Source organism: Conger conger, chromosome 17, assembly GCF_963514075.1.
Source record: "Conger conger chromosome 17, fConCon1.1, whole genome shotgun sequence".
NCBI lineage: Eukaryota > Metazoa > Chordata > Actinopteri > Anguilliformes > Congridae > Conger > Conger conger.
Window position 1 is genome coordinate 26,508,932 of NC_083776.1, and position 27,708 is coordinate 26,536,639.

Below are 27,708 nucleotides of genomic sequence, written 5' to 3' on the forward strand. Positions count from 1 at the left end.
TGCAGCATGTTGCTTTTCTATTTAATTCCTACCTTTCAAAAAGTACAATTCTGCTGAGGCCAAGTATTTTAAAATGGGGGGAGGGAGTGGTGTCGGTGGCAAAGCCACCATGGGCGTGTAGATTATGAGTTCATTCAGAGAGATGGGGCTCTCTCAGATCCACACGCTAGTCCACAGTCACCAAACTCCGTACAGCAGGGAAGTGCTCAAAGAAGCCCTGGAGAGAGAGGACAGAAGGGGGATGCGTTAGACAGCCGATTCACTGCAACCTTCGCCATGTCACCTGATCTTAATGACATCACCCCTGCACAGGGATACAAGGGAAAATCTATATTAGATGACCACAGGGTGACAAACCAAGATGTACGAGGAGCAATTTTTCATCTTCTCCAGAGAAATCTATTTTCAGTTTATATCCTTCACGTAATATAATTATTTTGTAAAACATTCTTATGTGAAATATAATGAATAGTCAATTTGGAATGTGATCTTGTGAGTTCTCTAGAACAGCCATTTTGAAACAGCCAGTTGTTGAAGAGACTGCGGTTATTACATACAGCGCAGAAATGGCGCTGCGCAGTAAGGAGGAGCGTACCTTGAACAGGGAGGTGGTCTGCAGGACTCCGGAGGTGCAGCACATCTCCCGGATGGAGTGCATGGCGAGCTGGGGGGAGCCCAGGTCCAGCACCGGGATGCCCAGCCGGGCCGCCAGGATGGGTCCGATGGTGGTTCCGCACGGGCTGTCGTTCCGCACCATCACGTCCTGTGTCACAGAGAGGGGCAGGGCTACGGTGAGCGCCAGGAGAGACACTTTTACACCTGTACACCTGTGCCTTGGAGGTCAGGACCCCCCCCCCGCCCCGACCAAGTACACAAGCACACACACGCTCCTGTACACACACACACAACCAAGTACACAAGCACACACATGCTCCTGTACACACACACACACACACACACACACACACAACCAAGTACACAAGCACACACACGCTCCTGTACACACGTCCAAGTACAAAAGGACACACACACACGCTCGGGCATGCATACACACACAAAGCACCCAACCTTTTCAGCCCACTCCATTCCTTCTTTGGGCATCTCACCTGTTCGCAGGAATAACACAAGCATTCTTTTGTGATGCTAACTGGACAGAATTCAAGGACTTTGCCCCAATGAATGAAAGATTGTTCTGTTGGCCTCGCAGAAACGATGTGTTTGAGAGAAGAGAAAAGGCTGGGCAGTTTTTACCGCTGCTACTGTTCTCATTACTCTGCGCTTCTGTTCATTGTCCCTCCTCCAAGGACAAGACGAGAGCGCTTTCTTTCTTTCTCCATCAGTCGGTACAATACCCGCTGACGGCATCCTCCTTGCCCACCGCAGGCATGCTTGCGCATGTAAATCTTTTCATTGGAAGGGTTACATACAGGAAGAAGGCCCTGAGACTCCAAGCAGCAGTGTGAACACTCACCACTGAAGCACAGAATCACCACTGACCGGCCCTCACGCTGAGGACTCCTAGTGGCAGGTGTGTGAACACACAGCAAAATGGTTCGGGTTAAATAAACCAGTGTGAATTTTACACTGGCAGAGTACATTCTTTTTTCATAAGTGGGCTTGTGTATTAATTGTGAGCGTTGCTCTTGCACTGAACATTTAGCCATGTGGCAACCAGCAAAAACTACCACTCCCACCATGCACAGGTTCCAGACATCGCCACTTTTCACCACCAACTGTAGGGGGTCACAGAACCCTGTCAAGGAGGTGGGGGTAGGGGGCGGCCTGTAGCGTAGTAGTTAAGGTAAATGACTGGGTTGGTGGTTCTAAACCCAGTGTAGCCACAATAAGATCTGCACAGCCGTTGGGCCCTTGAGCAAGGCCCTTAACCCTGCATTGCTCCAGGGGAGGATTGTCTCTTGCTTAGTCTAATCAACTGTATGTTGCTCTGGATAAGAGTTTTTAAATGTAATGTAATGGAGGGATAAAATGTAGGGAATAAAGGCAGAGAGACAGAAGAGGGAGAGAAGAGAGGGAGTAAAGACGTACCTGGAGGGGCACGTCCACCCGCGCTGCGATCTCCCTCAGCATGGACGCAGTGACGGCGGTGGTGGCGTAGCGCTGGTTGCTGTTGAACTTGATGACAGGGCCCTGCGGACACAAAGGCACAGTTTTCAGGCCTATCCCGCCAGCCTGGAGACGGAGCCATGTGAGGAAGGCCTTTTATCATTTCTAATCAGTGACTCAGCAAAAATAAAGAAACAAAATGGATGACTTTCATTCCCAGGCAGGAAAAAAAAAAGTCTGAATATGCTAATATATGGGCAATTTCAATCCTGGCGTCAGCTTTCTCTTCAAAACCATGGAAACCCTAACCTCAAGCCAGCTGAAAGCCATTAAAATCTGAACTTAGGATCGTATTGTACCATGAGGCAATGTGGTCAAGCGCAACCCAGGCCAGAAACTCACATGCACAAAAGAAGGGGAAATAGAATTGGGACAGTTTACTATTAGGGTGCCTGCGTTCTTAGATGAAAATTAGAGCGATTTTGTAGAGGACAGTTTAGTATGCGAGTCCATACCTTGTGGAAGGCTGGTCTGTGGTTCTCATCATGCTTCTCTCTGAAAAGGGAAGGGTGGGAATGAAACTCTGTATATCACCAGTATATAAAATATGGTACATGTGTGCGTGTGTGTACATTACACACACACACAAAGAATGTACATATGTACACATACATGCACACAAATGCATTAATAAGCACACCAGTATATATATATATATATATATATATATATATAGGTGCAACAGTGACACCAAGTGGGGAAAATGTGTTCATTACAATACATTACTGCACTTTCCAAAGCCACAGACCAACTGGTAGGTTGTAAACAGAGACAGGCAAACAGACTGACTGGCTGCTAGCTGAAGCTCCTGGACCGGTTAAATTTACTTGCCGCCCCCCGTGGGTGTCAGATGGGTTATAATGCGAATGGACAGAGAGACTGAGACTGAGACTGAGACTGAGACTGAGACTGAGACTGAGACTGAGACTGAGACTGAGACTGAGACTGAGACAGAGACAGAGACTGACTGGTAGTTGGGGTGCAGAGCGTGGGCCATGTCAGCGCTGATCATGAAGGACTTGGGCACGGCTTGCTGGAAGGCGGTGAGGTTTTCGATGGTGGTCGCCAGGCGACGGAGGATCAGCTCTGTCAGGTTGGACATGGCTCCCTGTGCGCTCTCCGAGCCCACCTGCAGAAACAGATTCATATACACCATGTTCAATACTGCACAACAACGCACACAATTAACCATGCTCAATACTGCACAACAACACACACAATTAACCATGTTCAATACTTCACAACAACGCACACAATCAACCATGTTCAATACTGCACAACAACACACACAATTAACCATGTTCAATACTTCACAACAACGCACACAATCAACCATGTTCAATACTGCACAACAACACACACAATTAACCATGCTCAATACTGCACAACAACACACACAATTAACCATGTTCAATACTGCACAACAACGCACACAATCAACCATGTTCAATACTGCACAACAACGCACACAATCAACCATGTTCAATACTGCACAACAACACACACACTAAACCATGTTCAATACTGCATAACAACACCATGTTCAATACTGCACAACAACACCATGTTCAACACTGCACAACAACACACACAATCAACCATGTTCAATACTGCACAACAACGCACACAATTAACCATGTTCAATACTTCACAACAACGCACACAATCAACCATGTTCAATACTGCACAACAACGCACACAATCAACCATATTCAATACTGCACAACAACGCACACAATCAACCATGTTCAATACTGCAAAACAACACACAGAATCAACCATGTTCAATACTGCACAACAACACACACAATCAACCATGTTCAATACTTCACAACAACGCACACAATCAACCATGTTCAATACTGCACAACAACGCACACAATCAACCATGTTTAATACTGCACAACAACGCACACAATCAACCATGTTCAATACTGCACAACAACACACAGAATCAACCATGTTCAATACTGCACAACAACACACACAATCAACCATGTTCAATACTTCACAACAACGCACACACTTAACCATGTTCAATACTGCACAACAACGCACACAATTAACCATGTTCAATACTGCACAACAACACACACAATTAACCATGCTCAATACCGCACAACAATGCACACAATTAACCATGTTCAATACTGCACAACAACGCACACACTTAACCATGTTCAATACTGCACAACAATGCACACACTTAACCATGTTCAATACTGCATAACAACACACACAATTAACCATGTTCAATACTGCACAACGACGCACACAATTAACCATGTTCAATACTGCACAACAACGCACACACTTAACCATGTTCAATACTGCATAACAACGCACACAATTAACCATGTTCAATACTGCACAACAACGCACACAATTAACCATGTTCAATAGTGCACAACAACGCACACAATTAACCATGCTCAATACTGCACAACAACGCACACAATTAACCATGCTCAATACTGCACAACAACGCACACAATTAACCATGCTCAATAGTGCACAACAACGCACACAATTAACCATGCTCAATACTGCACAACAACGCACACAATTAACCATGCTCAATACTGCACAACAACGCACACAATTAACCATGCTCAATACAGACCCTCCTCCCAGAACTAAAGACCCTCTCTGTCTGGGAAGAGTACTTACTGCCGCAGTACCTGTAGTTGGTCAGTCATATTATATATATTATAGGGCAATTTCCGCAAGTGTGACAAATTTTATGCTCACCTCCCCACTTTCTATTGAACCTAATTTCTGTGTGTCTCATAGCTTTGTTTGAATCACCATGGCTACCAAAGACCCGCTTCACTGAGTTGATATGTTTGGATTGTAAAATGTTGGTTATGTCCCAAAAAGCAGGTGAATGTGTTGCTCTGAACGGAGCAGCTTTCACCAGACTTGAAGCAGACAGGTCTAAGCCTGTCACACAAGGCTACCCAGAGTCGGTACCTCACCCCACCTCCCTCAGAGACCACCTCCATCCCCAGGCCTCACCCTCAGGCACGGGCTGTCAGTGTGAGTGCACACACTTAACCATGTTCAATACTTCACAACAACGCACACAATCAACCATGTTCAATACTGCACAACAACACACACAATTAACCATGTTCAATACTGCACAACAACGCACACAATTAACCATGTTCAATACTGCACAACAACGCACACACTTAACCATGCTCAATACTGCACAACAACGCACACAATTAACCATGCTCAATACTGCACAACAACGCACACAATTAACCTTGCTCAATACTGCACAACAACGCACACAATTACAGATATTAATATACACCATGCTCAATATGGCACAACAACGCACACAATTACAGATATTAATATACACCATGCTCAATACTGCACAACAACGCACACAATTACAGATATTAATATACACCATGCTCAATACTGCACAACACCGCACACAATTACAGATATTAATATACATCACGCTCAATACTGCACAACAACACACACAATTACAGATATTAATATACAACACGCTCAATACTGCACAACAACGCACACAATTACAGATATTAATATACACCAAGCTCAATACTGCACAACAACGCACACAATTACAGATATTAATATACAACACGCTCAATACTGCACAACAATGCACATAATTCAGATATCAATATCCAATAGGCACAATACTGTTTACCACAACGCACACTATTATAGCTTTGAAAATACAATTCTCAATATGCCACAACACACAATTACGGATTTTAATGAGTTTACGGTGCATTGAAAGGGGTGCACTTGCCTCTTCATTGTCGTACAGAGTCACCATGCGGATGTTGGGCTCTTTGGACAGAGAGTCAGCAGAGCTGCTGGAGTCTATCAGACCCTGGGATGGACAGACAGACAGAAAACAATTTCAGGTAATACCTGAAGCATGTGGAGCTTAACTGCATGAGCACGACTTGAGAGTGAAACAATAGGGGTTGGGGGTTGTGTCAGTCCAAGTGTGTGAGTCAGTGTGTCTGTGCAGCATTGTGGAGCATTAACACCAGAGTGGATGTGTGTCCGTAGAAGAAAGTGGAGCGTAAATGTGTGAGTCAGTGTGTGTCCATAGACGTGTGTAGAGTGCAGATGCATGATGGGTAGTATGAGTATGTTAGTGAGCAGCCCTACCTGCAGGGCACAGTAGCAGCTGTGCAGGTTGTCCAGACGGGGTGAGAAGATGAACTCTTCATACACTCCACCCAGCGCCTGTGAGTGCGCACACACACGCACACTGTGGTGAGCACACACACGCACACTGTGGTGAGCAGGGCATACTGAAGCTCTTCGTTCTCATTACATTACATTACATTAATGGCATTTGGCAGACGCTCTTATCCAGAGAGCCAGTAATTACACTAAGCAGGAGACAATACTCCCCTGGGTTAAGGGCCTTGCTCAAGGGCCCAACGGCTGTGCGGATCTTATTGTGGCTACACCGGGGATCGAACCACCGACCTTGCGTGTCCCAGTCATGTACCTTAACCGCTACGCCCTGTAGTGTTTTCATTCACAAGGGCTTCCATGGGCTTTTACATAAACGACACACAAGCACGCCTCCATTTAAATAAATGAGCTAGTAAGAGTTGAAAGGGTACACTGGAACATCAACAGTTATTCATTAACACACTCTCACAGTATATTGGGCATGGACGAACTGCTGACTCAATCCGCAATAGGACACAGGGAGTTATCCAGAGACAGTACGGAAACAGTGCGGGCAGGACAGGACTCACGGCGGGCTGAGTGTCGGCGAGACACAGCTCAAAGTCCAGCAGAGCCTCAGGCTGCACACCCAGCTCAGTGCACAGAGTCTGGATCAGAGCAGAGTGGTGCTTCTCCGCCTACCAAAAACAGCACATCACACACCGTTTACTATCAATATACAAATACACAATCCTATACACCAGACGCGCACAGCATACAGTGTGCATTATAAAGCTCGTAGCCGTGCGTTACCGTGGTCTTAGCGTTGCAGGAATCTCCAGACGGAGTGCAGCCTGTTTCCAACTCCTCCTGAACGGCAGTGGCCAGGATAGGCACGCTGGGGTGGGGGTGAGGAGGACAGGGTTAGGGTCATACACACACAGATAGAAGGAGGTGAAGTCAGAAGCCTTGGGAAAAGTCACACTCAAAGCCCCGGCCGCACTCACAGGTGGTTCTCCTTGTTGGGCCCGAAGGAGTCGTTGATGTCTCGCTGCAGGTGAATGGCCAGGTGAGGGATCCTCAGAAGGGGACGGGGGACATGAATCAGGCGATGCACGAGCTGGTCTCCACTCTAGAGAGGTCCACACGCATCCCATGAACATACAGGCTTTAGAGCAGTGGTCACCAACCCTGGTGCTGGAGAGCTACTGGGTCTGCTGGTTTTCGCTGTTACTCTGCACTTAATTAATCAATTAGAGCAGATGATTACACAGCTAACTCACCTGGGTCTCAACAGGGTGCTGATTTTAAGGTGAAAACAAAAACCAGCAGACCCAGTAGCTCTCCAGGACCAGGGTTGGTGACCTCTGCTTTAGAAATTCACACACAAGCATGTGCACACACGCCTACATGTCTTCCCACGCACACGCATGAGTGCACACATAATAGGGGGCACCAAGGGGTTTTCCTACCTTAACCATAACGCGCCCAGCGATGGTCAGGTCCCGGTCAAACCAGGTGTTCCAGATGCCGCCTCCGTAGCACTCCACCCCTACCTGCAGGATGCCCTGCTGTGTCTTCTTGGAGCGCGGCTTCACCTGCACGAGTACAGAGAAAGGCCATTGCACACATCACACAGAGCCAACACCCACATCTTACTCTGCATGGATCTCACACCCCAAATCTTCCCCATCACCCACAGACCCTCCTCCCAGAACTAAAGACCCTCTCTGTCTGGGAAGAGTACTTACTGCCGCAGTACCTGTAGTTGGTCAGTCATATTATATATATTATAGGGCAGTTTCCGGAAGTGTGACAAATTTTATGCTCACCTCCCCACTTTCTATTGAACCTAATTTCTGTGTGTCTCATAGTTTTGTTTGAATCACCATGGCTACCAAAGACCCGCTTCACTGAGTTGATATGTTTGGATTGTAAAATGTTGGTTATGTCCCAAAAAGCAGGTGAATGTGTTGCTCTGAACGCAGCTTTCACCAGGCTTGAAGCAGACAGGTCTAAGCCTGTCACACAAGGCTACCCAGAGCCAATACCTCACCCCACCTCCCTCAGACACCACCTCCATCCCCAGGCCTCACCCTCAGGCACGGGCTGTCCGTGTGAGCCCCGATCAGAGAGAAGCCATTTCCGGGCTGGTACAGACCGCCCACTGCAAACGCCACGATGGTGGAGTAGTTCCTGGTCACAAAGTACTGCGCACAATCAGACAGGGAGAAGGTTAGAGACACATTTTCTCTTTTTAAGTTTGTGACTTCAGGGTGCCTGAGTGGAAGAACAGGCTGAACATGCACACAGACAAATGCACACGCACACCTTATTGGCTGGTTTGATATCCCAATTGTCAGCCTCCTTCAGCTCTGTGAAGCCAGCTCCCAACAGCCGAGACTTGCACTCCTCCACCACTACAAAGGCAAAAGGCAGGAGAACAGTACAGGCTGGTAAAATAATAAGTAAACAATGACACAAAAAACACACGTTGAAAGAGTGATGTGCTACCAGCGCGTGCCAATTGAGCAGACTGCCAGCACAGAGGTAGGTCAAAGGTCAGCTACTTCTAGGCCGGCAGAGGATTGTCCGTGCCAGCAAGAATCTGTCTGGTTTTATCTCAGGATCAATGTCCACATTGGTGGGACAAAGTACATTCACCTCACAGAGAAATGTCTCCTTCTGGCCAGCCTTACCAGTGGAAAGAAGCAAGTTTAATCAAAGTTACAAGTTACAAAAAGATAATACATGATTCATCTGATGCACCCAGAGCTAGTCTCAGACCAAATGTACTACCTCTTCCAAGACAATATACAATCAACTAATATCATGCCTGAAATGTGTGCAGCTAAATGTCAAAGCAAATTCTTTGTTTAGATCATTACCGTGGTATGGCGACACCCCGCGATTCACGAAGTGCAGGAATTCTTTTGCGGCAGCTTGCACGGCTTCCTTGGAGGTTTTCATGATGGACTGGTGATGCAATTGAGGAAATTATTATGACGGCGAATAAGAGGCCAGAGCCTATTCTTGTCATAAGTAGTTAGGCAGCTAAAGTAGCATACAGTCGTCCTACTTTATGACAAAACGACAACAATATTGTTATACTGACTTTGACTTTGAAGAACCTTTGTAGAAACGAGTAAGCATTATTCGGCACAAATAAAACGAGTCGATCATTTTGGGTAATTGCAGAACACCCATAGACATCGTACATATACATATACAGCGAAGTTATATGGATGCGGTTTATTGACCAGAAGCTCGTTATATAATAAGCTATTTAAAATACAAACTCAAGAGAATTGTAACTAAATCATCTGGAGCTCGCAAACGTCAAACGCCAACGTCAAACTCGCTGTCACTGTGTTACAGTTCGTAAACTAGCGAGCGACAGCAAACTTATTAATTACAGCTTGCTAGCGTTATTATATGTGGCACCAATATGGGGCCACACACATATCGTTAGCTAGCAAATGCCGAGTAGGTTTAATTTAATCCATAGGACTGTGTTGTTTTACCTGCATCCAAGGCACATGAGTCCCACTATCTGAAGAATGAAAGTGGCAGCAATCAGTTTACAATGGTTTACGCCATCAAAAACCGTACGTACACGACGTACACAATGTTTGAGAGTGTCAAGTCTTGAACAAAGTGCGCAATCGCACTGATCACTATATAATCGAGATGGCTCAGGTTACCGTGCCGTTCACATTAGTCTATCCAAACAAGATCAAGATCCGCAAATCTGTACAGAATCTTACGCAGTGAAGTACCGGACAGCGTCGCAGATATCCGTCCAGATTGTATCACGTTACTGAAGTCAAGATGTATGTCTAGAAAGAATCGCGCCCCCTGTTCGCTTGGTGGTTTAGGACAGCCAGATGGTCTCTTTGCAGCGCTACAGAAATAATAATTTCTATATGTTTATGACGTTATAGCTCACCTTCTGTCTCGGGATTCTCCCAAGGATTGTTTTTTGTTTTAGGCATACGTGTTTCTTGTTAGTTTGTTAATGTAGGCTACATACAATAGCCCAGGACTACGAAGATAATCTGGGATTGATAAACAAATGAAAACATTGATTGAAAACATATTGAAACAAATTATACCCTAGTAAAAAGCCACCAACATTATTATTATTATTATTATTATTATTATTATTATTATTATTATATAATAATATTATTATTATTATTATTATTATTATTATTATTATTATTATTATTATTATGTTATATATGTATATTTATATATATATATATATTATATATATATATATTTAATCAGTGTGGACAATAATGTGATACATCCCCTCAAGGCTAATCATAAAGGAATCTGAAACTGTGTGTTTGCACATGATGCCTGGCAACAGTGGTGTGTCGAGAGAGAGCACCTGTCACCGCTCACATGTTCCTTAAATCCCCTCTGTACTTGTGTCCTGGCATTTGAACATGGAGCCCCCCCCACCCCCCCCATGTGTGAGTAGCTCCCTCACACATGCCATTTCTGAGTGGGTTCTTATATCTGCAGAAAGTAAGGGTGTATCTCTCTCCATCTCCTCCTTCACTCCACAGGTTTAGTATGTTTAGTATGTTTTTTCCGGAGTTGTTTATAAAGTTTGTTTTTGAAACTGAAATTGAAAGGCAACCATTTGATCTGAGTGGAAGAGAGGATTCCCCTTTGTTATTTCTGATTAGCATCAGCATTCTTTATGAAACGGCATCATCACAGACACCATCCCTCGCCCTTATATAGTGTTGACAGAGTGAGAGACGGAGAGAGAGAGAACCCGGGAGAGTGAGAGACAGAGCAGAGAGAAAAGGAAAGACAGAGTTGGAGGGCATGTTTACAGTCCACTGTCAGTTCCTGTCTTTTTTGACGAGCCCCAGGGAGTCTGAAACGGTGACAGTGTTGTTTCTGAAGGTCTAAAGATAGCGGTGACACCAGCAGCTGTGGACTGCAGAACTGTTACCCCAGGCTGAGGAAGTTTGGTTTTTTGGGAGGGGGTGTCGGGCTCATATTTGGTAGCATACCTCCGTGATGACATTTTAATCATGAGACCACGTCCCTGTTTCCAGAGTAATGAGTTCAGCTTCACTTCCCCTCCACAGTACGCACTTCCAGCCACCTGAGCTCTGCCTGAACATTGCCTGAGTGTTGCCTGAACGTTGCCTGAGTGTTGCCTGAGCATTGGCTGGGTGTGGCTAGCAGAGAAAATGCTATCTGGCCGCAGCTAACCACCGTATACTGCAATTTAACACATTAGATGAAATTGCACATTTCTTCCTGTATTAATATAATTAGAAATTGTAAAGCATGGTAGTTATTTTAAATGTGCTTTATAAATAAATATGACATGACTATTTATTCTTCTCGCCTCAAACAAATAACAAATTAACTCATGTTTTAAAAGTTGTTGTCTACATATGACATCATGATCGATTATTTCCACTTGCTAGGATACATAACTTTTATTTTGTATAGTTTTAATACCAAACACCACAAGGCACATAAATATGAATAATTACAGTCCTTGAAAGCAGAGATCAACGTTGGCATCTTTCTAATAGCAAAGATTAACAGTACAGAGTAGAATATTTGAAGATGGATTTGTCGAACTGGCTAACACAAACATAAGTATCTAAAACTTTGTAGCACACAAGTCTGGTATGAGTTACACATTTTCCTTTCATGGTAATCAAGAGGCAGCACATAAAAAACACACAATTACTCAGTCTGCACTCTCCAGGGACCATATCACAAAATAGAGGCAGGCACTCATTCCTCTCTCCCTCCCCCATGTTTGTACATGATTCTTCTGACCTTTCAGTGTGTCTGACCTGGGGGCTCTGCCATGGTTCACTCTCTGTATGTATGAAACTGGGCATGCACAGTTATTTAACGACAGGATAAATTCAGCATCCCCCATTCGAATCAGTGATTGGTCTGACCCCATCTGCACACACACGCACGAGGACCCCAGACTCCGAGCATGCCGCTCAGGAACAGCATCCAGCTCGGGATGTCAGGAGGAACTTTGGAGCGCAGGGCAGTGCCCATCTCCCTACCCCCTAGTTCCCCGAATGCACAGCGTTCCGTCCCCTCAGAGAGCTGGCTGGGGCAGATGTTTATGACATAACTGTTAAAGGCACCCTGTGTTTATGTTCTGAGACACAGAATCATGATTTACTCAGTGCATTGGGAAGTGCTGTAAGTGCACACCTCTGGTCAAGGGATGCCTTTCCTTATAGAGGCAGATTGGTCCAGTGCTCCCATTTGCTGCGAGATGTGCGTTAGCACTGTGCACTGCCCCCAAGGGAGCAGGCCGACCCAGTCTCCTCACATTATTATGCTATGATGATCTCAATAGAGCGTGTCATCACATTTTAAAAACAGACATCTTTCTAAAACTAAGTGTGGAATAAAGTAGATGTATTGACAAACTACAATGGCAAAGGAGCTGGTTACACCCTGTATATGCTGGATTGAAAATCAGATTTATTTTTTCATATGAAGATTAAATTCCTCTTTTCACCTACCATTGTCTGCCACTGTAAGTAACTGGTTAACCTCATAGTCAGTGAAACAGACAGGATAGTAAAGGCTCCTGCCATTCTCTCCAGTATTTATGCTGTCTGATTCACTGCTGTTCTGACCTGTTCTGTGTACCCCTACCTTCGGTTTTTGGATTCTCCTTCTATAGTTACAATATTACACATTATATGCATATACTAATAAGGGTTGGCATTTGGTTGGCTATGGTTATGGCTATGGCTATCCTGAGCCCTGTTTATGGATTCATGTCATTTCCCCAAAAAGATTCTGGGTAAAGTCACTTGCTATATAAATAAGAACAGACCTGTCATATGACTCACACACACGCCTCAGTTCCGGTATCTTATCATCACTCCACACTGGCTTCTATCAACATCTTTTTAAGAAGATCTTTTTAGTCTGAAAAGATCTCTCAGGGAGTACAGTTTATAGATTTGAAAAAAGTGCCAGAGAGGTTTTCTGTCTCAATCATGATGTTTCTTTTGAAGAACAGCCTAGAGGCCTGACAAACAGCCCCCCCGCCCCCCACACACACACTCACTCTGACAGTGGCCCCAAATGGCAACTGGCATCCAGGAGTGTGACAGCTGATATCACAGAAAAAGGGAATGAGAGAGAGAGAGAGAGAAATAGAGGGAGGTGGGGTGAGGTGGGAGGGAACAAAAGAGGCTCTGTGAGGGGGGGGGGAGAGAGAAAGGGGGTGGGGGCAGCTACAAATAAGCAGATTTGGGGACGAGCACCCCTCATTGTGTTTGCACCTCCAGCCTGGTCTACCTTCCTCTCACCGCGCCACGTCCCACAGAAGCCCTACCGCCATGAGTCGCTCGTACGCCTCCTCCGCTGAGTCTGCCTCCTCCTACCGGCGGACCTTCGGCTCGGGCACAGGCATCCCCGCCTCGCTGTCCCGCTCCATGCTCTCCGGACGCGGCTCCTCCCAAACGGCCTCGCGCACCTACGAGATGAGAAAGACCTCCTCGTACCCGAGCTACTCCAGCTACCGCGCCTCCTCCTCCGGCTATGGCGCCCCCATATCGTCCCGCTCCTACGCCGGGCTGGGCGAGACGCTGGACTTCAACCTGGCCGACGCCATGAACCAGGACTTCCTGCAGACGCGCACCAACGAGAAGGCCGAGCTGCAGCACCTGAATGACCGCTTCGCCAGCTACATCGAGAAGGTGCGCTTCCTGGAGCAGCAGAACCAGACGCTGGTGGTGGAGATCGAGCGCCTGCGCGCCCGGGAGCCCACGCGCGTGGCCGAGATGTACGAGGACGAGATGAGGGACCTGCGCCGCCAGGTGGAGGTCCTGACCAACCAGAGGGCCCGCGTGGAGGTGGAGAGGGACAACCTGGCCGACGACCTGCAGAAACTCAAAATCAGGTGAGGCCGGAGACGGGACACTCCGTGAGGAGAGAGAGAGGTAGAGAGAGAGAGGGAGAAGGGGAAAGAGGGTGAAAGATGAGGGTGAGGGTGAAAAAGAACCAAATTGCTTGGTCATATCATTCTCTTTCTGCCTTTTCATTATCAACTAATCCTTGTTATTCTAAACTAATATCCATTTAAACTTTGGTTGTTGAACAAAGTAGTGCTGTCTGCCATAACCTGAGGGACACTCAGTGGTCACCAAATTTTAATAATGAATGATTGCTCATTTTGTGTGCTGATTATTATTATTGTCACTAGTATTGCTGTTTGTTGTTGTTGTTGTTATTGTTGTCTTTGTACTATGTTTAGTGAATACTGAATTTGTGAATTTGTGTTGTGAAGGTTACTGTTGAATGACTGGTGCTAAGGGTAGAGCTGAAGGTTAGAGCTGAGCAAGATACTGACTACTCTCGGGCATAATGTGAAAGATCACTGTTCTGTAAAAACCGCTTGGTTATGCGATGTTGAAATTGTTCGTGTGTGTCATTCTTGGTTCTGAAATGTGATGTGGGGGATCATGACATAGAGTCAGTCACACGGTGTCACCGATAAGACTCTTGGAGTAAACTGTGTGCAAGATGTGACACCCATTAACTACTCATATTACCAGGATGGAAACTCTTGAGGAATTCAGTGGAGGGCTGGAGGATGATAGGGGTCACACTCTAAAGAAAGAAATGTGATTTAACAATAGCTCAGGGCAAACCAAGTTTCAGCTGCTGAATCACTAAAGCAATGTGATAGCAGGAAGCCATCAGTCACATGTAGGGGAGGCAGAGGGCCCTGCACAGGATGACACCAAAACATGTTTGGTGGCTTATCTGGGATCAGCTGCACTCAGAGACCTATTCGCAGGACAATACTAGTGCACACATTGTGGCTGGTCTGGGATCAGCCACATTCAGAGTTTTATACTATCTCCACAAGCTCAGAGTATCAGACAGGCAGACTCATGTAGGGCTGTCGCCAGATTAGAGAGCTATTCTTATCTTGCTGTCTCTGTTCTCAACATTCCCAATTATCCTAAAAATACACACTCACCCTATGTGTGTGTCTGTGTACGTGAGCAGTCCATGATTCTCAGCAGCACTAATGTTCCTCCTGTTCATATTAATAGATCAGTGCTTCACTGAGGTCATGGGAGCAATACTGAGAACAGCAGTGGCCATTCACTCAGATGAGGGCAACGTAGTTTAATGCTCGGTTGACAGCATAATTTATAATTTCCCTGTTGACTCTCAAGAGGAAGAGCAAGAGTGAGAAAGAGGAGTAATGGGTTGCGAGAAGGGACAGGTGTACGCACCTGTCGTGTGGGAGGAGTCCTGAAGTGAAGCAGCTGCCCCAGCCCAAATTTACCCTCTCTCTGTAGACCTCTCAAGGCTCCAACTGTTGCCATTAGACCCACCATCAAAGCATCACATAATTCCCAGCCCCACAATGCCTACAATAGTCACATAAAGATTGCACACATCAACACATTGACAGCAACAAAATATTTAACTTTGATGCTGAATGTTAGAATAACATGCAAAAATACTACACACTACACACTACAAATTACTGAATACAATGACTGAAATATTAACAAAAGTAGTTCTCAAAGAAATAACATTCATATGAGTATAGTTATGTTCAACCTGCAGCCCAAGTTGCCCAAATCCAATTTTATGACACAGTTTGGATGTTTTCAGTGTGCAAAAACCCATTGATTCATATCTTTTCAGTTCTGAATTGTGCCATGTGTATTGATAGATAGCCATGCAGCTTGCATGTGACTTGTGTGAGGATGCTAAAATCAGCATTGTTCAGTCCACGCATGCATTCAGTATGCTAGTGTTTGCGGGGAATGCCCTTCCTCCCCAAATGAAATGCTAAGATGTCATAATTATGTGTCATTTCTAAAACAATCAGATCTGCCCAACAAATGGAATGGAGGATAATAAGCATTTAGGCCTGAGTATGAGCCTCTCTCTGCACATGCTCAGTTAGAGCCCCTCTCTCTGCACATGCTCAGTTAGAGCCCCTCTCACTGCACATGCTCAGTTAGAGCCCCTCTCACTGCACATGCTCAGTTAGAGCCCCTGTCACTGCACATGCTCAGTTAGAGCCCCACTTACTAGAAATGCTCATTTAGAACTTGCACATGCTCAGTAGGCTCTTGTCTCGCTGCACATGCTCAGTGACTCCCTTGCTGTCCTGTGTTTTTGACCTTTCTGCTTCCTGACCTCGGAGCAGCTGCAGCGCTCAGGTGCATGTGCCCATGGCACGTGAGGCTGGAGAGGGACTAGCTGTTCCTGAACCCAGAGTCAAAAGAGTGCAGAGAGCAGGGGCTGTCAGAGCACAGACTGTTCCCTGCTCCCACATATCAGATTCACACCCAATTCTGACAGGCCATAACCACTTTGGGCTCCAATGAGAAAACCCAGAAACACTTTCTTTAAATGGTCCTGAGTAGGACCTACATGACCCCATCATACGCAGTATACATCACCTTCATAGGTGCAACATAAACAATCATAAGCACTTATGCATACAACTGCAAGTAGGTACACGGCGTGTTAGCCATGTCCCTACCGATGCAGCTAGTGACATTATTATGACAAAGCTGACATACACTATACGCCATCAACATTTATGAAGAATTACGTAGTGCTTATGTAGAAAAAATATTGAGCTATGGGAATGTGAAAGAAGCAGAGGGCATGGAAGAGGTACTTCAGCCCTCCAGGTTGTTTAGAGAGTCCAAGGCGCTGCCTATTTGGGAATGGACTGCTTCTCTGGCTGCTATCCCAGCCGAAGTCTTCCCCCTGCTTCTGGAAGATGTCTGCGCTGGAGGACCCATTGTTAGTCTATAAAAGGAAGCAACTGAACTGGATTTCAGTGGTGATGAGATGCATCATCTACTGCTCTACAGTTCTACCCCGCTCCCCCTCCATCCTTTTGCACAGTGAAATACTTCAACATCTGCAAACAATAATTCTCAATCATGTTGTCAGAATAAGAGCAGATTAATATAGGCAGCACTGATAGGGAATAAAAAGAGGAGCCACATATTCTGTGATATGCGCTTTTAAAAACAGGCCCAAGCTCAGTATCAAGGTCTCGGACAGAGAACGCCAAGGACTCTGAGCCAAACTCTCTGTCTCTCTCTCAGATTGCAGGAGGAAATCCATCAAAAGGAGGAGGCTGAGAATAACCTAGGTGCCTTCAGAGCTGTGAGTTTTCGCCCTCTCTTAATTTAAATATGATTCAAAATGCTTTACCAATATCAGTGCCGCTCGCTTGTCAACCGGCAATTCACATCTTGCAATTTCCAATCTTCACCAAGTCAGGTGTAGCATTTAGCATGTTGCGTATTTCATGATTCTCTTTGCCCCACAGGACGTGGATGCTGCCACACTGGCTCGGCTGGACCTGGAGAGACGCATCGAGACACTGCAGGAGGAGATCGGCTTCCTCAAGAGGATTCACGAGGAGGTCAGTCCACACACACACACACACACTCATACTTACACATAAACGTTGATGAACATGAATACCCGTGTATTGTATGTGCACACATACATATATATATACATACAAGAGCATATGTGTGCACACACACACAAATGTTTCACATACCTGCCCCTCTTTCTGACCTTCCTGGCTTTTGATTTCGGTGAGAGAGTGGAATGAGAACAGTGTCTGTGAGTTATGATCACTGGGGTTATGCCATCTTATGACAGCCATACAGAGCTATAAATACAGAAATAAGGAAAGAGTCATGTTGCTCCGAATTTTCATTCCGTCAGGTTAAATAAAAATTAGTATCTTCCTGAGAGAAAAGTATTACCAAGAACCACATTTTTTACCTTATAATTGCTATCTATTGATTCACTATTTTACTAAAGCCATGGTGTCATCGCAAAGTAAAAGTAAGTGAGTAAACTGGCTGAAATGGAAGGGGCGCATGAGAGCAGTGTTCTGTGTGCTCCCCGGCCCGGGCTGCAGGAGATCCGTGAGCTGCAGGCCCAGATGCAGGAGACGCAGGTGCAGGTGCAGATGGACATGTCCAAACCCGACCTGACCGCAGCGCTGCGGGACATCCGCGCCCAGTACGAGGGCATCGCCGCCAAGAACATCTCCGAGGCCGAGGAGTGGTACAAGTCCAAGGTACAGCAACACAGTAAATAGGGCTTTTATACCAGTCTCCAGGTGTTGGTTGTGAACTGGTCTCTCAGGTATGGAGTAGAAAACCGGTCTCCGGGTGTTGGGGCGTAGGGTGTGAACCCTTCCGTCTTCTCCACAGGTGACAGACCTAAACCAGGCCGTGGCGAAGAACAACGATGCTCTGCGCCAGTCCAAGCAGGAGACCATGGAGTTCCGCCACCAGATCCAGTCCTACACCTGCGAGGTCGACTCCCTCAAGGGCACCGTGAGTATCCCAGACCTGCACCTCTCCTGCACAACATCTATCCTCTCTTCATTTCTCTCAGTCCATCTCCAGCACAACAATCTATCCTCTCTTCATTTCTCTCAGTCCATCTCCTGCACATCTATCCTCTCTTCATTTCTCTCAGTCCATCTCCTGCACATCTATCCTCTCTTCATTTCTCTCATTCCATCTCCTGCACAACATCTATCCTCTTCATTTCTCTCATTCCATCTCCTGCACAACATCTATCCTCTCTTCATTTCTCAGTCCATCTACATATCATGCCCCCATCCTTCTCCTCTTCCCCCCACCCTACATGACTCGTCCACTTCACTCAAACTCTACATCTAAATTCTCCCACCTCTCTTTCCCCTTCTCTCCCTCTTTTTCACTCTTTCTCTGTCTCCCTCCCTCCCTGGCTCCCTCTCTCTGCAGAACGAGTCTCTGATGAGGCAGATGAGGGAGATGGAGGACCAGCACAGCCGCGAGGCCAGTGGTTTCCAGGACACCATCGCCCGTATGGAGGCCGAGATCGCCAACATGAAGGACGAGATGGCCAGGCACCTGCGCGAGTACCAGGACCTGCTCAACATCAAGATGGCCCTGGATGTAGAGATCGCCACCTACAGGAAGCTGCTGGAAGGAGAGGAGAGCCGGTAAAGGAAGGAGAGAGAGAGAGCAAGAGAGACACACAAAGACACACAAAGAGAGAGAGAGAAAGAGAGAGAGAGAGTGAGAGAGAGAGAGAGAGAGAGAGAGACCTTTGATTCCCCTTTATTTACAACTAAAAAGGAGATATACAATTTTTGTTTCCCAAACATGTAAACATAAAAACTGGGAGACAGCCAAAAACAAAACCAGAAACCACAAAAGCAAAAGCACAAACAAATCCCCACCCCACATATAAAATCTAAAAGAAAATTGAAAAATAAAAGAGAAAGTGACACCATTGTGAGGAAAATTGACCTTTCCATCAGGCACTAGTCTCGAATGTCAGGCGATGTCCAAGGTTATTCGTATTTGTGCCAGTGAGATGATTGTGTGAGCGTGAGTGTATCGGCCTTGCTACTGCTCCCTGCTAAACGCTTCTCTCTCTTTTCTAGAATCGCAATTCCTGTGCAGGCATACTCCTCCATCAGCTTTCGAGGTAAAGTAACTCACATTGCGCTCATACACAATGTTTAGCTTCCTAAATGTAAAATGAATGCAAAAACGAGAGATTATTCAATTCCATTACCTTCGGCATTTTTACAGGCTATGAGTGCTATATAATTGTTTTCGAGAAACCAGTTTTTGACAAAACTTTGCTTGGCTTTAACAAAATTCAGCAGTAAACGGAGCATACCGAAGACGGTACTTTTCTCCATGCCGAAGGTATACTGTATGCAAAAATAAAATGTAACGCACATTAATTATATGCTGGCCATTTGCTGTTACGATTTCAAACGCTTTGCCACCAGAGGGAGACAATGCTCCTTAGACTCAGCAGCTGTTGCCTGATTCATGTTCTCCTCCGCAATTAAGTTCTAAACTTAGAACACAGTGGCATTGTTGCCACTAGTAAGCATTGGCCAAAAAATACCACAGCTAGCACAGACCCGCTGGGTGTTTGAAACCAGGACTGATACAGCACCAGCTACTTACTAAGCACCCCGCAGACAAATGACAAGCCTAGACGCACTGAAGGAGCTGTAATTCATCAAACATTCTTTTATTTTGATGTTCTTTGACTTACTGAGAGCAGACTTGTCTGTAACTGTAGTCGGAATGCTGGCCACAGATGACAGTGTTATATAAATATTGTACAGTCCTGCATCTTGATAACAAATCACTGTTGACTCATGATCACATGCAGGTCTCACTGTTACGTTGTTAAATAGAAACACACACAGGTTTCATCACTTGGTGTTGAGGTGACTAAACACCTGGCTGAAACTTTGTCTCCAAAGAAACAAGTCCGGAGCAGCAGCGTTCTTCTGAAATGCACTCCAAAAAAACAGTCCTGATCAAGACCATCGAGACTCGTGATGGAGAGGTGAGGTGTCTGTGCACACGCCCACACACACAAACACACACACACACACACACACACACACACTATAATAAGACAAGGACAGAATAGAAGTTGAACAGGTAGTACGGCAGCTTTCCCACAGGGTGAGATGGGATCTCAGAGTCAGGCAGTTCCACTGATTCCTCTCGACAGGAAGTCTGATCACAGATACAGCTCTAATCCGATCTCTGCTCCACTTCTGCCCATCCTCCAGACACACTGCGCTATGTTTATTACACACCGGAGGTGGAAAATCCAAGCTCAGAAAGTATTTTGTTCTGATCACCTGGATTTGCTAATTAGCACAGGTCTTTGACCAGGAGGCAGTGGAATCAAGGAATCAAGAAATTAGTGAAATCAGCTCAAGTTCACGTGTCAAAGAAACACGAGAGGGCTTTTATATTCTGACCCCTGGACTTTCCACCTCTGTTGAATACCCAAGATCGTGCCATGTTGTCATAGCCCAGACTGCTAAAGCTGTCAGAATTGCGCTCATTTATGTCCTAATCTCTAATGACTACCACCAATCACATATTGTCAGGAGAGAAAACCATAAAACATGCTCACATTTAATAAAGTAAATCTTACCTTTTGAGTGAATGTGTTCTCCACTGGTTTGTTTAGGCCAGCTACGACTAGTCAAGGGGGGCCACTTGAGCTCACTGTGTAAGTCCTGTTAGATTCTGCCAAAGTATCCCCCCCTCAAATACTCCACTGCCACTGAGAACCCCTCCCCACCACCCCCCACCCCCTCAGCTGATACTACTGCCCAAAATCCTGTCCGCTGATCTGAGAACTGTCGAAGGGCACGGCTGCGTCTCTCACACCAGACGGCACGCACACGCGTCTCACGTCTCCTCTGCCTGTCACTGCGGACAGCCTCCACACGTATTCTTTGCCTGTTTAATGCCCCTCCCGCACCTCCGCTGCCTTGGCTAGAGGCTAGCTCAAACTGTCTCTGATCACGATTTGAAGACTATGTCACACAGTTGACCTCAAATGGGGTTCCTCACCTGAAGAAAAAAGAGCAATTGACACAAATATGATGACAAAGACAGTGTTTCTGTTTCATTCCTGGGACCAATCAGACATTGAACTGCTATTGTGAGTACCACTATAGATATGACGACCTTACTGTACTGTAAGTGTGACCCTGTAAGAGTGAAACTGCAGAGAGATAGCAGAGCACACAACAGCATGAGCAGCCTCTTATCCGCTCTCTCTCTGACTGTGAATGTACCCTGGCCTGTCTGTATATCTGTATGTCTGTGAATCCTGAATAACCCCCTGTTTCTGACCTTCAGGTCGTCAGTGAATCCAGTCAACACCAGGAGGAGGTCATGTAGGACACAGAAAAGAGGAAAAAAAGAAAAAAAAAAGAAAGAAATAAAATTATGTGCAAAAAAATAGACATTTGTATCCAAATGATGACCCCCCCCCCCCCCAATTTGTTTAAGGACAGACACAATTTTTTATACACGCAATTAAACTGCTCACTAATGACACAAAGGCCTAATAAGCATGAAAGAAATGGAAAAAAGAAAAAAGGTAGAAAATAAAAGTAATGAGAAATGAGGACAGGAGAAAGTGAGTAATCAAAATGCGACAGTGCTGCCCATAGAGAAATGGAATATACTGCAATATATTGCGAATATCTGGACTGTGAAAATATATTTCACATAAGTCTAATATATTGCAATATCTTAAAGAAGCAGTAATGGATGTATTTATCAACATATTGTGAAGTATTACAGTATATTGATATTATACTGCAATACATTTTCAGATATATTTCGTTTCCGTAAGGGACGAATAGTAATTATAGCTGGGTTTATATTGTGTGTGTATCCATGCGCATGTGTGTGCGTATGGGTGTTTATCTCCCAGTTTAAAGAACGCCATTCATTGCAGCAGAAGTTTGTAATAGAGATCTACACTCATCTGATGATCTTGTGAAGAAGATCTCAGTTTGAGTTGTAGAGTTTCAGTCATTCTGGCCGTCTGCTTTGCACATGCACACTGCTGGGCAGGGCAGGGAGGAGCTGGGCCTGGCTAAGCAAGTTGGTCCAATCATAAGGGGTATATGGTCTGTGGTCTCATTGAAGAGTAATATTGGCTTTCTGGCTTTTCACAAGGACTGCTGACCCAGTTAGACTTGAAATCCGCATTCCTTGCTCCATAATTGTTTTCCCATATTCCCATGTTTCCAGGTGGAACAATATGGCTTGAATCAGTAGTTACTTCAGATAAATGCAAGGAGGAAGCTACTTCAGACTATTCAGAGAGAGCCAATGTTCTGGCTGTGTCTTCTACATTCACATTCACATCATCTGCATCCAACAAATCTTTTGCGGCATTGAGAAAAGATTCAAATGTGACCAACATGCTTCTGGAGACCTATGGAGCATGACGATGTTGTCACTGTTTCTACTGCCCAAGTCACTGCAATATATTTACACCTGTCACAAGCAACTGACACTAGTAGTTCATAATTTCATAATCTGTCAGAAAATAATTGTGCATCTAATTATTTATCTAATAATCTATCTAATTCAGTTATAAATGACATGTTTTCACAGACACCAGTCTTCTCTTTTGCAATTTCTAGCTAAATGCTAATAAGGTTGATGTTGTTGGCTCCAGTTTGGAGCTAGCTAGCTAACATGCTAGCTAATGTCATCTATCCACAAGATAAAGATGTAATGGAAAATCAGCGAGCTCTTAATAAATACACACCCTTTGGAAATTCATGGTTTGTCATCATTGATACAAAATTTACAAAATTACCAGTCAAACACTGCAAATGGATTGGTTTCAGAAATAGCCATCATGTCACATCAAGTGTGTATTTATTGTAAATCAGGGCTGCCCAACCCTGTTCCTGGAGATCTAATGTAACATCCTGTAGATTTCCATATCAACCCAAATTTTTTTAAAATCTGATTGAATGAAGCAGCTGAACTAGATCTCTAGCGTTTGAATGAGGTGCGCTAGGGTCGCTGTGAAAATCTCAAGCAGATACAGAATTGTTTTGGATTCAAATACGTTTCTGCACTTGATTGATCTAGCCTGTTGTAATTGAGCCAACCAAGAGGACACTTTTACACTTTTTGAGAGTATTTCACAGGTTTCAGATACAGCAAACTAGATCTATAAAATGTAGAAATGTATTTGAATACAAAACAATGAATTACATGATGTTTTGTGTGTATCTGATAGCATAACATAATGTGATCAGGAGAGACTTTTTCTCAGGTAAATATGAAGATGGCAGAGAGAATGTTTCTTTGCTCTCTAGGTACAGTATGAACTGCCATTCTGCTATGGATGCAATGGGCCATATCATTTAACTGACTTACTCTTTATCGTCACTCGATCTTCAATAATATTCAACAACTTCGACTGCTGGGACAAAGGACTCATCTCAGCACCCTTTGGCATCCAGATCAGGAGAACAACAGCAGTTTGTGTTCTCTGAGACACAAGGGGCTCATTCAACAAAAAAAGGAACAATTCCTTGTTCCTTGCCTGAACCATATTTAAGGAAATTCCAATCCATTAAATGTTCCTTCAAGGAGCTAGAGGCCAGAAGCTAGGAGGTCCCTACAAATTTCTTGAGCAAGAAAACATCCTTTGCAGAGGTATTTTTTCAGAACGTGTGATGCGTAAATTATCCACCTCTCCCCATCTGCCACGCGTCTGTCATGTTTGTAACTGATGCTGCTTCAAACTGACAATAGGACGGAGCAAGGACATTCCATTTGCCTAATTCACATTTTCTGGATTTCCCCATCTTCTTCAGGTTTAACCCTCCTGTTATGTTGCGGGTCAAATTGACCCGTTTCAAAGTTTAAAAATCCAAACAAATTGAAAACAAATGTTTGGAGCATGAAACCTTTTCTGCTGGGCTTAATACTGTAATGAACATGTAAATGAAAAATTACAAATTTTACGTGTTTGCAACCCCCCCTGCATGTTTATATAACACACATACTCTTCGGGTCAATTTGACCCGGCAGTGATAATGGAGGATACAAAGGCTAAAATTATCAAATTTAGACCAAAACTGATTTGTTTTCTTTTCCAATATCAGAGACAACCCAACCACACACACAAACACATGCACACACACACCAACACACACACACCTGCACACGCACACACACAGAAGCGCGCACACATATATAGACAGACAGACAGACAGAGAGACAGACAAACACACACACACACACACACACACACACACACACACACACACGCACATAATTTGTTCCTGGACCCCAACTACACCCCTTCCCTCACTTTCTGCAGGGAAAATGTGAAATGTATCAAATATCATTCTACCTAAGATAAGATTGGGAAAACTCCGCCCACACTCAGGTAGGATGGGCAACATATAAAAGGGCCCCTGCATGTAGTCCTACCAACATTATGCATCTGTACTCTCTCAGAGGTTGAAAAGATGAGCAATATGAGCAGAAGAATGACAGCCCAGGAGGCTCTGGAATACATCTTTGGTCAGGATGGTGAAGTAGAGGAGGAAGTTTCTGAAAGTGAAGATTATCTTGAGATCAATTCTGATCATGAAGATGAATTTTCAGATGATGAGGGTAATGTCTCACACCCATCAACTCCAAGAAAGTCATTCATATAAAAAAAATGGTCAAATAGAATGGTTCTCACCCCCGAACAGGCGTCAGGGAACAACATCAGCTGCAAAAATAATCAAGGCAGCGCCAGGGCCCACTAGGATGGCAGTGACTTGTCACGGATATAAAATCTGCTTTTGAGTTGGTCATTCCTGATTCAATCTGGAAAGTTGTTCCAGAAATGACTAATTTAGAAGGGAGGCCTGTTTTGGGGCAGGAGTGGAGAGAACTGGACAATAAGCACTTACATGCTTATTTGGGGCTTCTCATCCACACCCTGGACAGGTCGCCAGTCTATCTCAGGGCACACACACCATTCACTCACACACTCATACCTACGGGCAATTTAGACTCTCCAATCAGCCTAACATGCATGTCTTTGGACTGTGGGAGGAAACTGGAGTACCCGGAGGAAACCCACGCAGACATGGGGAGAACATGCAAACTCCGCACAGAGAGGGCCCCGGCCGACGGGGATTCGAACCCAGGACCTCCTTGCTGTGAGGCGGCAGTGCTACCCACTGCACCATCCATACCGCCTAACATTGTAAACATTGTCAAAAATTCAATGTAGTTTCAACATGTATATTTGAATTTAAAGGGACAGTTTGACACCTAACAGAAGAGATGTATTGTTTGAATTAATCAACATGCCCCTATAACAGAAACTATTTCAAAAATGATGGAAAAAAACCAAAGTAAAATAAGAATGTGTTGAAGCAAAAGTGGTGAATGACAAATTTTTGCCAGTGTACAGAAATTTTTTTTTAAATGGAAAACGAATTGATTCTCATCAGTAAACCAGGATCTGTAAGAGGTGAAAAACTTGATTACACTAAATATTAATTAAATTGCTATTAATTGAGCTAAAGATAATGTTTATGGAGAAAAATATCTTTTTAAACTACTTTCAGATGGTGAAACATGCACCGGGTCAATTTGACCCGGGAACATTATTGCTGTTCCTTAAATTTGAACATAACAGGAGAATGAGCAATTGGAAAGCACCAAAAATTCCCAACACCAAACCTTACTTTACAACTACCACTAGAGGGCGGGTTACTACAGACACGAGCATTGTTCAGGGGTGGGAGGCAGACCGTCAGCTGGTATAACAGCATTCCATTGTGCAACAGCGACCTCCACTGATCGATCGGGCAACTGCAAGACTGACACTGAGCAAGGCAAACTTTCAAGCAGCAGCATCAGAAGCGTATTTAACACATAACGGAGTAACCTGGAGGAGAGCCCATGCTTGTCTGCCCTCTCTTGCATTGATATAGAGGAACTTTCAGCAGCTAGTTCTAGAGAGAAAGGAGTGTAAAACATGTGGTCACAAAAGCTTTTTCCCGGCTGCTTCTCGACAATTGCACCCTCCATGTGCAGACATGGGGGATTTGTTACTGGTGTCATTCATTATTACCACTCAACCGCCGCCCCCCTTTTCTCCCTAATTTTCAATGCCCAATCATGCTCATGCTGAAATGATCTGTTGTGGATTCAGGGTAGTGCGGGAACAGCATGTGCATTACCACGCTGCAGTTCACAAGCAAGAAGCTCCAGCAGATATGAGGCAAAGGGACACTTCATCTGCAGCTTAATGGTATCAAAATATAATAGCTCCTAAAGATTGAGCGCCAGTACCACAGACACAGATTAACCTTAGTCCTGGACTAATTTGAGTTTTGTATGGATAACTGGATTAAATGCAAGGTCATATGTAATTAAATGACCCATAATAAATTAAAAACTAATAACATCTGACTCAGTCTATGCGTTTTCATGTCTTCATATATCCAAGGAGCTAACAGGTAGCTAACCCCAGGGCAATATTTGACATCTTCGACACACCATGAATATCTATGTGGAGGAATATTGTCTTTTTAAAGAAAAAAGAAACCCAGTGCAGTTTTTATTGATGGTCATATTTTTATCTCAATTTCAAGGATACAATAAAAATGTTATCTAAAATCTAAAGTTGAAATGTGAAAAGAAAGCCATCGCTGTGAGGATATCTGCAAAGATAATTAGGATAATTATTCTACACTACTTTTAGTTGCCATTTGTTCAGTGAGAAGGTTTGTGTCTGGGCCTGAGAAATGCTCTCCTGTTCGAACGGGAGGGGTGTGATTTGGGGATTTGAGACCGGGGGAACTCACCTACCGTTACCTCATTTCAAACTGAACTCCTTCTCCCCAGTAAGCAGGCACAGTCGCACATCTTTCCCTGCTGCTTCTTCATGTCGCACAGTGATGACATCACAGTAAAGAAGACACCAGCTCTCTCTTCAGGA

The 27,708-nt window shown here is 44.7% G+C and overlaps 2 protein-coding genes across 2 annotated transcripts; one reads left to right on the forward strand and one right to left on the reverse strand.

Moving 5' to 3' along the window:
* dnpep (aspartyl aminopeptidase) lies at window positions 1-10,054 on the reverse strand. The gene is made up of 15 exons (XM_061226564.1): window positions 9,840-10,054; window positions 9,204-9,291; window positions 8,647-8,735; window positions 8,412-8,525; window positions 7,788-7,913; window positions 7,323-7,447; window positions 7,129-7,213; window positions 6,906-7,013; window positions 6,301-6,378; window positions 5,930-6,013; window positions 3,093-3,253; window positions 2,580-2,619; window positions 2,047-2,148; window positions 596-763; window positions 1-217 (listed from the first exon to the last, which is right to left on the reverse strand). Exons 1-15 carry the CDS (start codon window positions 9,843-9,845, stop codon window positions 167-169), a joined length of 1,425 nt encoding a protein of 474 aa, XP_061082548.1. The 5' UTR covers window positions 9,846-10,054; the 3' UTR covers window positions 1-166.
* Window positions 10,055-13,607: 3,553 nt separating this feature from the next.
* LOC133116530 (desmin-like) lies at window positions 13,608-23,512 on the forward strand. The gene is made up of 9 exons (XM_061226177.1): window positions 13,608-14,254; window positions 17,454-17,514; window positions 17,681-17,776; window positions 18,290-18,451; window positions 18,588-18,713; window positions 19,149-19,369; window positions 19,817-19,860; window positions 20,663-20,748; window positions 22,071-23,512. The coding sequence occupies exons 1-9, from the start codon at window positions 13,692-13,694 to the stop codon at window positions 22,110-22,112; spliced, it is 1,401 nt and encodes a 466-aa protein (XP_061082161.1). The 5' UTR covers window positions 13,608-13,691; the 3' UTR covers window positions 22,113-23,512.
* The last annotated feature ends 4,196 nt before the right edge of the window (window positions 23,513-27,708 follow it).

Coding starts and splice junctions, on each gene's coding strand:
- dnpep (XM_061226564.1), bottom strand. Junction 8,736..9,203: donor CGGGGTGTCGCCATACCACG/GTAATGATCTAA, acceptor TTGCCTTTGTAG/TGGTGGAGGAGTGCAAGTCT. Junction 7,214..7,322: donor CCCAACAAGGAGAACCACCT/GTGAGTGCGGCC, acceptor CCCCCACCCCAG/CGTGCCTATCCTGGCCACTG.
- LOC133116530 (XM_061226177.1), top strand. CDS start 13,692: ATGAGTCGCTCGTACGCCTCCTCCGCTGAGTCTGCCTCCTCCTACCGG. Junction 18,452..18,587: donor AGGAGTGGTACAAGTCCAAG/GTACAGCAACAC, acceptor TCTTCTCCACAG/GTGACAGACCTAAACCAGGC. Junction 19,861..20,662: donor CTCCTCCATCAGCTTTCGAG/GTAAAGTAACTC, acceptor TTGTCTCCAAAG/AAACAAGTCCGGAGCAGCAG.